We start from the raw sequence: 12161 nt of genomic DNA on the forward strand, positions 1-12161 counted from the left end.
GCATTACTTTGTAAAGATAGACACTTAACCTCCTTTTTTGGCTGTACTAACTACCAGTCCATAGATGATAGATCAATAAAGCTTATAATACATTACACATCAATATCATACAACCTTAGACGTGCATAAACATGGTCCGTACATAGCCAGACAAAGCAAATTGTGTGGCAAATTGACGCGTAAAAAGTAATAGAACAGAGAGATGATTAGGATCTGTTTGTTTAAGAGCCCAGAGCCCCTTCCTATTATAGGACAAAAAGAGACTAACATGCTTAAGGAATGGTTCTCTGGTAGAGAGGTAGAGCTCCCAAAGCCTCTCTCTCAGCTCTCTCCCGCTTCACCTGCACATGGACATAAATCCCCATGTAAGGACTTTTCTATACTATTCCTCTTAACACTAAAAAGAAAACCAAAGTTTATGATATGATTCCATTAGAGTTTTAATTAATTTAATAAAACATTATATGGAGAAAACACACTCAGTTTTGTTTATTCATCTAGCACCACAAAGTGTGAATAGTTGTGCAAATCAAATAAACATCTGGTGGTTTTAAGGCAAAACAAAAGTTGGACTAGTTCTGTTTTTGTTCTAACAAGAAATTGCATGTGACTTACAAGAGCCAGCATTTCTTGGAGGTAGCTCCTGAATGGTGTCTGCACTGCCTGTGAAATCACAGATAACAAAGCAGATAAAACATCTCTTACAAAGCTTATGGTCAAACAACACATAGCATAGGACTATCTCTAAGCTCTGTCTCAATTTGTTTGGAACCATACCTGGAGATCATCTGGGAGGTACTCATGTTTCATTGAGAGGTCCATCGCACGCTTAAGGCGCTGGTTCCGAGCATCAACAACCTCTCTAGGCAACCGGTTAAGCGCTTCCTTGATGTCCAGATCGTACATAGGGTCGTAGAGATCGTCGTATCTAAGCCCTAATATTCAGTAACATCAAGAATCAGAGACAATAAGTCAACAGAAGAACTAGGGTTCGTTCCACCGGAACAGAGAGAGGTATACCGTATTTGCGGAGGCGGTTAGAGACGGACTTCATATGCAGACGAGCCAAGAAGTTCTTCTTCGGATCTACTAATCTCTGGAGAAACGAAGACGCCATATCTTCTTCTGACTTCTCTGCTATACGTTGGCGTTGGAGACACGTTTTCTTTTTATTTTACCCGGGAATGAAGAAGAAGGGTCGAGAGACATCTATCAAACGGCGTCGTTTCGGTGAAACATATTCTCTCACCTTAGATTTGCGACACTTTTCAAAAAGGAATGCGAAACGTGGATCATAGGTTGGCTTTGAATAGGTTAGTTACATTGACTTACCAAGATGGAAACTAACTTACTAGTTTTTTTTAATTACTTGGTCGGATATGTATCATGTGTGTAAAAATAAGTTAAACCGTCTTCTTCCTCAAACTCATAAATTAATGAAATCTTTTGTTGTATACAAGACATCTCTGTGTATTTACTCTGTATTCTGATGTTTTTTTTTTTTTTTTTGGTAAAACTGTATACTGATGTTATCATGTAATAGAAGCTATCCTATATAGAAAAGAAGCTATCCTATTATTCTTCCTCAAACTCATAAATTAATGAAATCTTTTTTTTGTATACAAGACATCTCTGTGTATTTACTCTGTATTCTGATGTTTTTTTTTTGGTAAAACTGTATACTGATGTTATCATGTAATAGAAGCTATCCTATATAGAAAAGAAGCTATCCTATTATATACAGCCACAAGCATAGTCGGTAAAGATGACAAACCCCATAAAACATCCGGATAGAGTCTCATTTTTATAGGTCCAAACTTTTTTTATTGAAAGGTGAACTTTATTAGAAATAGATATTTTCGCATTTTTGCTTGAAATGTTACATCATGTCACAGTTTGGAAACGCGCTACGCGCTAGTCGGGAAGTTGGGTTAGACCTAGCGACTAAAGAGAAAATCGGAAATTAATTAGAAATTATGCGGGGCAGAATTTTTATATTGTTTACTATGTTATAAAACATATTAATCTTTAATTATGTATATAAAATTAATAAATTTTCATGTTTAAGATTGTATAAAACACATAAATAGAATATATAAACTTAATATAATATATTTTTCATCAAAATTATGAATATAAATGATATTTATAAAATTTTAGATCAAATAAATAAATAAAAATATTACTAAAAAGAAAATAGATTAGGCGGCTAAGCGGTCATTTAGACGGTCAAGACGAATAAAATCGGATATCCGATTTTTAAACCGATTTGGCATAAATTAGAACAGAAAAATGACGCGTAGCACCCATGCGGCCGCGTATGCGACTAGACGGCCGATTTTTAGAACAGGGTGTCAAACTAATAAATTTAAATCATCTTCACATCCCTTATTGTTAGAGGAGAAACAAAATAGATATTTTCGCAATAAATATTATATAAGTTTCCTAAGAAGAAACCTAAGAATATATTAGACAATGACCCAGCAACAGAATCTAGGATGACAAAGACCTAAGAATATTAAATCCGGCTTTATATTGTACGATAAGAAGTCTATTATGGTTTTCACCAATCTCTTGTTTCTCTCTTATACTCTCTCAATCTCCCTCAATCTCCCAGCTTTAAGGTAATATCCGCTTCCCTGTGAGATGCCGTTTGAAGTGTTTTCTGTTATTTGTTAGGTGGTTGTCACATAGATGAATTCATTACTATGTAATGAGCAAATGATGATACACGAACAGCTTGAATCTCATTCTGCTGTTAGGTCTCTAAGTTCAAGGAACAATTATAGAGCTAACAAATTATAGAGGTAACACTCCAGTGGCCTAAAAACGACAGCAGATCATATACAAATAGTAGTATAGTTACTTAGAATCGACTATGGGATAGCATTTTTACATTTCCCAGATCATATTCTCTTATTATTTGCTCATATTTTTCTTATAATTTGATTACATTTCACTTAAATTATCAATTTTTTTTTATTTTTCTATTTCATTTAAATAAGTAATTTTTCTTCAATCATTTTAATACTCCCTAAGTTTCATTATAAATGTACATTTTTCATGGAGACTGAAAAAATTATATAATAGACTAATATAATTCTATTTAATGTATGATTAATTAAATGCAAATGATCTAAATAAAAATCTATTGGTTATTCAAAAGGGCAACAAGTAGATTTAATATACAAATTTACATTGAAATTGCAGAATGACACTTATTTTGAAACAAAATCAAAAACCTAAAATGACACTTATTATGAAAACAAAAGGAGTATCAATTATGTCCGACAAACACAATCGTTGCATCCGTACCTAAAATATGTTTAGATTGGTTAATTGACTGGTTTGAATGAATTCTTAACCTTGTGATTGGTTATTCAAAAGGGTAAACAATAGATGTAATATACAAGTTTACATTGAAATCGTAGAATGACACTTACTTTAAAACAAAATCAAAAACCTAATGTGACACTTATTATGAAACAGAGGGTATCAATTATGTCTCACAAAACACAATTGTTGCATCCGCACCTATAGTTTTAGACTTATTAGACATATATATATATATAATTTTAATTAAATATATACATATAGTTTTTTTTTTAGACAAATTGGACATCTAACATCGTGACACAAAAGTGGACCTTCCATGCGAACAAAAAATCACACCTATTAACCTTCTTTATTTGTATACCAGGTAGAGACTTGCGCAGAGTGATATTAATATTATATTTATAAAAACATATCTTTCTTTAATTATAGTTTCTAAATTTTCAATATAAAACTTTAAATATTAAAACTAAATTACATGGAATAATATGTAAAACGGTCAGATATGAAATAGGCTAATGATTGGGATGAAATGCAAATATAGGCTGATGTTTATATAGAACCAATGGCGTCGAAAAAAAAAGAATATAGAAGAACCAATTAGTAGAACCATTAATTCCAAAAAAAAATTGCTATAAAATTGGGTATATTAGAAGAAATTTAAAAGCGAACTAGAGTTTGACCCGCACGTCCGTGCGGATGTTTGTTCTTATAGTTATATATATCAATATTTTTCTATAGTTTTTGTTAGGGTATATTTTTTACATTTATCAGTATTAAATATTTGTTTAATATAACATTTATACACCAAATTTTTTATTTATATGAGTAATTTATTTATTTATCTAACTGTCAATTAGATTAGTGTTTATAATTTGTCTTAGTAGATTCGCATTGGCATATAGTTATATAAAATATACATAGAATAACATATTTAAACAAAAATTTTTATTTAATATTTTTTCAAGTTGATTATTTACATGGGTTTGTAAAGTTTTATTATTAGTGATAGATATTAAGGAATAGACTATAATACTATAAACTAGATCTCAATCCGTGCAACCGCGTGGGTGTTTGTTTACAGTTATATATATGTAAATATTTATTTTAGATCACTAGTTGTATACATTTTTTTAAAAGTTGATCATATATTAAATGTTTATATAAATATTTTGGATACAATAATTTAATAAATTTATAGTTTATATGTTGTAATTAATCCATTGTTTAAAACCGTCACATGTATGTGTTGTTGTTTATTATATATTTATCTTATTATATTTGCAATTAATTATTAAATAAATTAATATATGGATCAAACAATATATTTGAAATTTTTTATTTAATTTATGCTAAATTCTGACCTGTTTTTCAAGGCTGAATTTTATTTTAGCAATATGTTTTACTTTTATTCATTTTAGATAATATATTGTTGTATAAAGAAAAATCTTAATTTTATACATGTATTATATCGTTTGCTAATGTCAAGTCGTTATGTCATTTTATTATATTTTTTAAAATGAATATTTTAACATGATTGATTATGATTATAAAATAGATAAAAAAGGATAGAAGCTTTCTTTTTATTAACAATAATTGAATATATATTAATGCATAATAATAGTTCATTGCTAATTATAAAATTAATGAAAATATTTACATAAAAATTTGAAAATTAAAATATTGTTAAAATATTTATCAACAGATTTTTTTTAGAATAAACTTTAAATATATGTATCTTATATATTAAAAATTAAATTACCATACATATATTAAATAAAATTAGTTTGTTACCATTTTAAATATACAAATCCATAAAATTTAATAAGAAAAATATTCTCTAGTTAGGATATTTGTTTTGGATGCCGAAATTTCAAATTTTAAGAATATTATGGTTAGTTAATTAATATACACTATCTTTCGAACCTACTACGATATATCTGAACTTTTCTCATTGGAGTGAGAAAAAATAACTAGTAAAATTTCCAATTTTAAACCACATACATACCTAATTTCCAGCTTCCTTTTTCATTTTGTTCTGCAACCTGTAAGTATAACTTGCTTAAGTTAATCACACCAGCACATGAGACTATTAACACAAACAATCTGAAATTCTATGAGACTTTATTTCTTTCTCGGCTAAATCAACCATCAGTAAAAACATAACATTGATAATTTGAGAAAACAAAGAGTGGTGGTAGATTCTCAGCAATAATTTTTGAGACTGGATATGATAAAATTTCTTAGAAAATCAAAACAATCATTTCTTCGTAAGAAAGAATTCACATTTGTATATCAGGAGCTTATGGAGTTCTTCTATAGCAGCATGTGCTACTCTCTTTCTTTCCATCTTCACTAATATGATCAATGACTGGAACAGATTTCTAGAATATAACTAATCCCAAAGCTGGAGTTTAATTCCAACATCGTCTTACCACCATAAGGTCAAGTTTAGTGAGATCAAGAATATTACGCAATCAATGATTTCACTGCTCATGGTCTTTTTGGTTCAAATGACAATGACGACGAGTTTGAGGAAAGATCAAATAACTCTTGATGAAACCTAGAAATATAATCAATCTTAATGAAATTTTGTATGATAAACACATAAAATAATTATTCCTAACAGATGGTCCAAATTTAAAAAAAAATCACACATGAAAGAAGTCATGACTTCTATTTTGATATATATAAGATAATATTTTGTTGGACAATTATCTCATCTGCTTAAAGTGAAACATATAGCTAATGAAAGATTATAAGTAAGCTTAAGAAACTTCCATTTACATTAATATTTAGCGACTGTTCGTTATTAGCTAAAAAGCAATAGAAATATGAACTACATATAAAATATGTTATATCAGAAACTTAAGTTTGTTGGTTTATTATTTCAGTTATATATAAATTCATGTGGGATCTATTTGACACATCGTATAAATAATGGACAAAGTAAATATGGATTATAATAAAATGGGCCATGAATAAGTCTGGTAAATGTAATTAATAGGGCCAATATGATAAGAAATATTAGGTTGTTGTAAAAAAAAAGATAAGAGATATTAGATTATGTCCGATTGGTTATGTAACACTATGAAATCATAGTTTTTGGAAAGTGTACGTATAAGATTTATAAAAGGTATCTAAGTTATTTTCATGTTTACTATTGGTTCTATTATTAATTAATGTATATCATAGCTTTTGGAAAGTGAACGTATAACTGCATTGAAATTTGATATATTTTGGTATTACTATAGGAGTATTCTGATTTCTGATTTTTTTATTAGTTTTTCTTATGAGAATTAAAATATTTGTAGCTTTTTATGTTTCAAGTGCAGATTTCATAAAAACTACTGAATTAAAAAAGTCGATGGCAGAAAAAAAGATAACAACAAAGACAACAACATAATATCATACAATGTTTTAAAATAAACTCTGCTAAAGTTTATAATTATCTTCAATTAAAGTTTGTGATAATCTACAAAAAAACAATTAACAAAATCTATATATCATCAAAACTCTTTTTAAATTCAGTTTAATGATTTAATTTTAAAATCATCAAAACTCAACAACAAACACAACAACATATATCATACAATGTTTTAAAATAAACTCTGCTAAAGTTTATAATTATCTTCAATTAAAGTTTGTGATAATCTACAAAAAAACAATTAACAAAATCTATATATCATCAAAACTCTTTTTAAATTCAGTTTAATGATTTAATTTTGAGAAAAAGACTAGGATAACACCAAACCAAGTTTTTGTTCCCAAAATAGCACTCAAGGCTCAAAGTCACAAAAATAGGTTTCATTATAGAGGTAAATATACACTTATACCCCTTGGGTTAATTAATCCAAACCTTAGGCTTTAGAGTTAAGGGGTGAAGTTTTGGAATTAGGGTTTAAAATTTTATAAAAAATAAATACTAAAATAAAAAGAGTTTTGGAATTAGGGTTTAAAATTTTATAAAAAATAAATACTAAAATAAAAATTTTAAAAACAGTTTCAAAAGGTATTTTAAATTATAAAAAGAAAATTTGAAAAAAAATTCAAAAAAATTCAAAAAAAAAATTCAAAAAAAATTATAAAAATTTCGGATCTGAAAACACATAATCTGAAACTATAAAAAAAAATTCTTTTTTTTATTTATTTTTTATTTTTTTTATTTATTTTTATTTATTTTTGTTTATTTATTTAATTTTAAACCAAGGGTATTAACGATATTTTATCCTTTAATGATTGTCATTTTTGTGACTTTCTCCTTCTAGTGTTATTTTTGAGACATAAACTTCAAAAAGTGCTATTATTGACAATTGCCCATTAATTTTAAAATCATCAAAACTCTTTTTAAATCACAAACCAATAAATATTAGCCAAAACCAAATTAAAGATATACAAATCGTAGTAAGAGTTAATTAGGATGGACCATATGGGGGATATCATTTTTACATTCCACACATCATTTCGAAAATTGTCACCATAGTTAGGCACAAGCAGTGACTTTTCAGCAGGCTCAGCATCATCTCGTACAAATCAAATATCAAGAATGAATGCATATCAAAGTATATATAAAAATCAGGTGCAGACCAGAAGATGCCAACCTTGAGTGATATGTCTTTCCCTGGAGGCACTTCAGGGACATTTACTTCATCTTCTACAAGAGATCATAATATATTTACGCCCACGTTACCTACAATAAAAGATACGTTTTATTTTGAAGTATCAACATGTATTGGTCTGCAAGCGTGTACGGGAATTGAAGTGATTAGAACAGAAAGAACTGAGCTTGCCAGCCAGGAATGAAGAAGCAACAGACGCTATTCGTGGACAGAGCAACGGACAGATCGAGGTTTTGTTCACCATACTGTTGGGTCCCTCCTAGATGGAGAGAACCAAGTGGGCATGAGACATAATAATAATAATTCTCATGACCCTTTGTACTGTAGACTCACAATAATAGAGTTTAGAGAGAGAGACAAAAAAGAGAGAGAAGAGAGAAGGAGGAGAAAACTCGTCAGGCTATTTCAAGACTGGTTTTGGAGGATCAAACAGAACTTGATCGGGCTGATATTTTGTGGGAAGCTTCTTCAGTCAGTGGGTTAGAGATTCACCGAAGGGATTTGGATTTCAACGGTTGGATCTTCTGTTGTCTGGGTTTTAGTGAAGCTGGTTGTCACAGTTCTTCAGCAGGACAGTCTTGGGTGTTTGGTAAATCCAACGGTGAGATCTTCTCTTATTGAGCTGAAATTTGGCAGAGGTATTGTCGACTTGTTTATCTTGGATTTTTACGGTTGGATTAGTTTCTGGAAGCCGGAATCTTTGTGAGCTGAGGTCGTTTGGTTGCTGCCGGTTTTGAAGCTTTGTGTTGCTCTCTTGTTGTTGTTGTTTGTGTTGGAGATAGCTCTTTGTAGCTATACTCTCTGTTCTGTTCAGGCTGTTGAACAGGAGGACGTGGTTGTACTCATACCATTTATATAGTAGATTTTTGAGTGGACTACGGTCCCGTGGTTTTTCCTTCTCACATCGAGGAGGTTTTCCACGTAAAAATTGTGTGTCTCATTTAGTTATCGCAACTTTGATATCTTGTCATCGTCGAAGTATTTTCCTCACAGGTTCGCACAAGGTCAGGGGAACACGGCCATTAGTATTTCCGCTGCGCCGTGTGACTTTCCCCAACAGAGTGGTATCAGAGCTTCTGGTTTTAGAGCTTTGGTTTTGATAACTTTGGGTTGTTATTTGCTTGTGTGAAAGATGGAAAATATGAGCAGGATGATAAGCTTGAATGGTGCTAACTATCATCTATGGAAGGGAAAGATGGAGGATTTGCTCTTTGTTAAAGAATTCCATGTTCCAGTCTTCGAGGAGCAGAAACCTGAGAAGAAGACGGATGAAGAGTGGAAGCTGCAGCATCGCCAAGTGTGTGGGTTGATAAGGCAGTGGGTAGATGATAATGTGTTGCATCACATTGAGACTGAGACGGATGCTCGTTCTTTGTGGAAGAAGCTGGAGCAGTTATATGCTAGGAAGACCGGAAACAACAAGATGTACATGATCAAGAAGTTGATTGAGCTGAGGTATCAGGAGGGGACTCCGATGACAGATCATTTGAATGCGTTTCAGGGATTGCTTAACAAGTTGTCTGATATGGGCATCAAGTTTGATGATGAGATTCACGGTCTGTGGCTTCTCGGTACTTTACCGGACTCTTGGGAGGTTTTCAGGATGTCTCTTTGTAACTCCGCGTTGGAAGGTGTTATTTCGATGGATTCAGTGAAGAACAGTGTTCTTAATGAGGAAGCAAGAAGGCAGTCGAATGCTAGCAGTTCGCGTTCAGATTTCTTTGTTACTGAGTCAAGGGGGAGAAGTACAAGTAGAGATCCCAAGAGAGACAAGAACAGGAGTAGGAGCAAGTCTAATAGATTTGCTAATATGGAGTGCTACTTCTGTCATAAGAAAGGGCACATGAAGAAGGATTGCTGGAAGTTGAAAAACAAGCAGCAAGGAAATCAAGAAGAAAAGGTGGATCGGGTGACTCTCACCGAAGATCAGTTTCTCATTCTTCTTGAGGGTGATGCCATTAATGTCGCATGCCAGGACACCAGTTGGGTGATTGACAGTGGAGCTACTACTCATGCTACATCACAGCGGGATTTGTTTTCTACCTATACTACGGGTAATTATGGTTCTGTGAAGATGGGGAATGATGCGATGGCTCAGGTTGCTGGCATTGGTGATGTTTGCTTGGAGACTAGTCTTGGTACTAGGCTGGTGCTTAAGGATGTTAAGCATGTTCCTGATATTAGGATGAATCTGATATCGACGGGAAGACTTGATGATGAGGGTTATTTCAGTTTGCACGGTGGTGGTAAATGGAAGCTCTCTCGCGGTTCTTTGATTGTGGCTCGAGGTGAGAAGTCTTCATCTTTCTATTGGATGCAGGCTAAGGTCTCCAAAGATGTTGTTAATGCGGTGGAGAATGATAATGCCATGGAGTTATGGCATAAGAGACTCGGTCACATGAGTGAGAAGGGAATGGATGTGTTGTCTAAGAATGAGGTGATTCCAGGAATCTCTAGTTTGCACCTACAGAAGTGTTCGCATTGCTTTGCGGGAAAACAACACAGGGTATCTTTCAAGTCTTCCGCACCTTCTAGGAAACCCGAGGTACTGGATTTGATACACTCAGATGTGTGTGGTCCAATGAAGACAAGATCTCTTGGCAGCGCATCATATTTTGTAACTTTCATTGATGATCATTCAAGGAAGTCGTGGGTATTTCCTATGAGGACGAAGGATCAGGTGCTGGGATATTGCAAGCATTTTGTGGCATTGGTTGAGAGACAAACGGGGAAGAAGCTGAAGTGTATCCGCAGTGATAATGGTGGAGAGTATCTTGGACCATTTGATGCTTATTGCAAAGACATGGAATAAGGCATCAGTTCACGCCACCTCATACTCCACAGTTGAATGGGTTGGCTGAAAGGATGAATCGGACGATTGTCGAGAGGATGAGATGTTTGATCTCACATTCAGGCTTATCGATGACTTTCTGGGTAGAAGCTTTGAACACGGTGGTTCATGTGCTGAATTTGTCACCAAGTGCTCCATTGGATGGTGATGTTCCAGAGAGGGTTTGGACTGGTAAGGATGTTTCTTACAGTCACTTGAGGGTCTTTGGGTGTAAGCATTTGTTCATATTCCCAAGGTTGATAGATCGAAGCTTGAGATGAAGTCGCGGCAGTGTGTGTTCATCGGTTATGGTCATGATGAGTTCGGGTACAGATTTTATGATCCCGTTGAGAGGAAGCTCGTAAGGAGCAGAGATGTTGTATTTATGGAAGATCAAACGATTAAGGACATTGACAAGTCCAAAAAGCCAACTCAGATTTTTGAGGGTTTGATCGATACAGAGGCTACTCCTTCTACATCGTTTCACGGTGAGGTTGAGGTTGAGGTTCAGGATAATGCACCCAGTGCAGATGCTCCCGCACATGAAGATGGTAGTGGTGATCATGGTGACGATCATGGTGAGACACCAGCTGCTGAGAACCAACCTACTATTGTTAGAAGATCCGAGAGAGGTCTTAAACCGTCGACAAGGTATGATCCTAGTGAGTATATATTACTTACTGATGGGGGAGAGCCTGAAAGCTATGATGAAGCTTTGGAGGATGAACACAAGGATAAGTGGTTTGGAGCCATGGATGAGGAGATGGATTCTTTTGAGGAGAACCATACTTTTGAGTTGGTGGAATTGCCTAAGGGCAAGAAGGCTTTGCTTAATAAGTGGGTGTACAGAATTAAGCATGAGGATGAAAATTTGCCACCTCGACACAAGGCTAGATTGGTTGTGAAAGGCTACAGCCAAAAGAAGGGAATTGATTATGATGAAATCTTTTCTCCTGTTGTGAAGATGTCATCCATTCGGGTTGTACTTGGATTGGCAGCGAGCCTTGATCTAGAGGTTGAGCAAATGGACGTGAAGACTGCTTTCCTTCATGGTAATTTGGAGGAAGAGATCTACATGGAACAACCGGAAGGCTATGTGCAAAAGGGCAAAGAAAATTTGGTTTGCCGCTTGAAGAAAAGCCTTTATGGATTAAAGCAAGCACCAAGGCAGTGGTACATGAAGTTCAAGTCTGTTATGGGGGAGCATGGTTATGCAGAGACTGTTTCAGACCATTGTGTATTTGTGAAGGTGTTCGGTGAGGATGATTTTATCATCTTGTTGCTGTATGTCGATGATATGTTGATTGTGGGCAGGAACATGGACATAATTAAGGAGTTGAAAGAGCAGGTCAGTGAGTCCTTTGCCATGAAAGATATGG

The 12161-nt window shown here is 33.4% G+C and overlaps 1 protein-coding gene across 1 annotated transcript; it reads right to left on the reverse strand.

Annotated features, from left to right (window-relative positions):
* Window positions 1-66: 66 nt before the first annotated feature.
* Window positions 67-1227, reverse strand: LOC106380074 (cytochrome b-c1 complex subunit 7-2, mitochondrial). The gene is made up of 4 exons (XM_048748060.1): window positions 1021-1227; window positions 778-935; window positions 616-663; window positions 67-341 (listed from the first exon to the last, which is right to left on the reverse strand). The coding sequence occupies exons 1-4, from the start codon at window positions 1115-1117 to the stop codon at window positions 273-275; spliced, it is 372 nt and encodes a 123-aa protein (XP_048604017.1). The 5' UTR covers window positions 1118-1227; the 3' UTR covers window positions 67-272.
* Between the last annotated feature and the right edge of the window lie 10934 nt (window positions 1228-12161).

The sequence above is a fragment of the Brassica napus genome, chromosome C2, assembly GCF_020379485.1.
Source record: "Brassica napus cultivar Da-Ae chromosome C2, Da-Ae, whole genome shotgun sequence".
Lineage (NCBI taxonomy): Eukaryota > Viridiplantae > Streptophyta > Magnoliopsida > Brassicales > Brassicaceae > Brassica > Brassica napus.

What these genes read in the sequence shown, in the direction of transcription:
- LOC106380074 (XM_048748060.1), bottom strand. Translation starts at nt 1,117, where the DNA reads ATGGCGTCTTCGTTTCTCCAGAGATTAGTAGATCCGAAGAAGAACTTC. An exon ending in TAACCGCCTCCGCAAATACG is followed by an intron (nt 936 to 1,020) that starts GTATACCTCTCT and finishes ACTGAATATTAG; the next exon opens with GGCTTAGATACGACGATCTC. An exon ending in TCCAAGAAATGCTGGCTCTT is followed by an intron (nt 342 to 615) that starts GTAAGTCACATG and finishes GTCCATGTGCAG; the next exon opens with GTGAAGCGGGAGAGAGCTGA.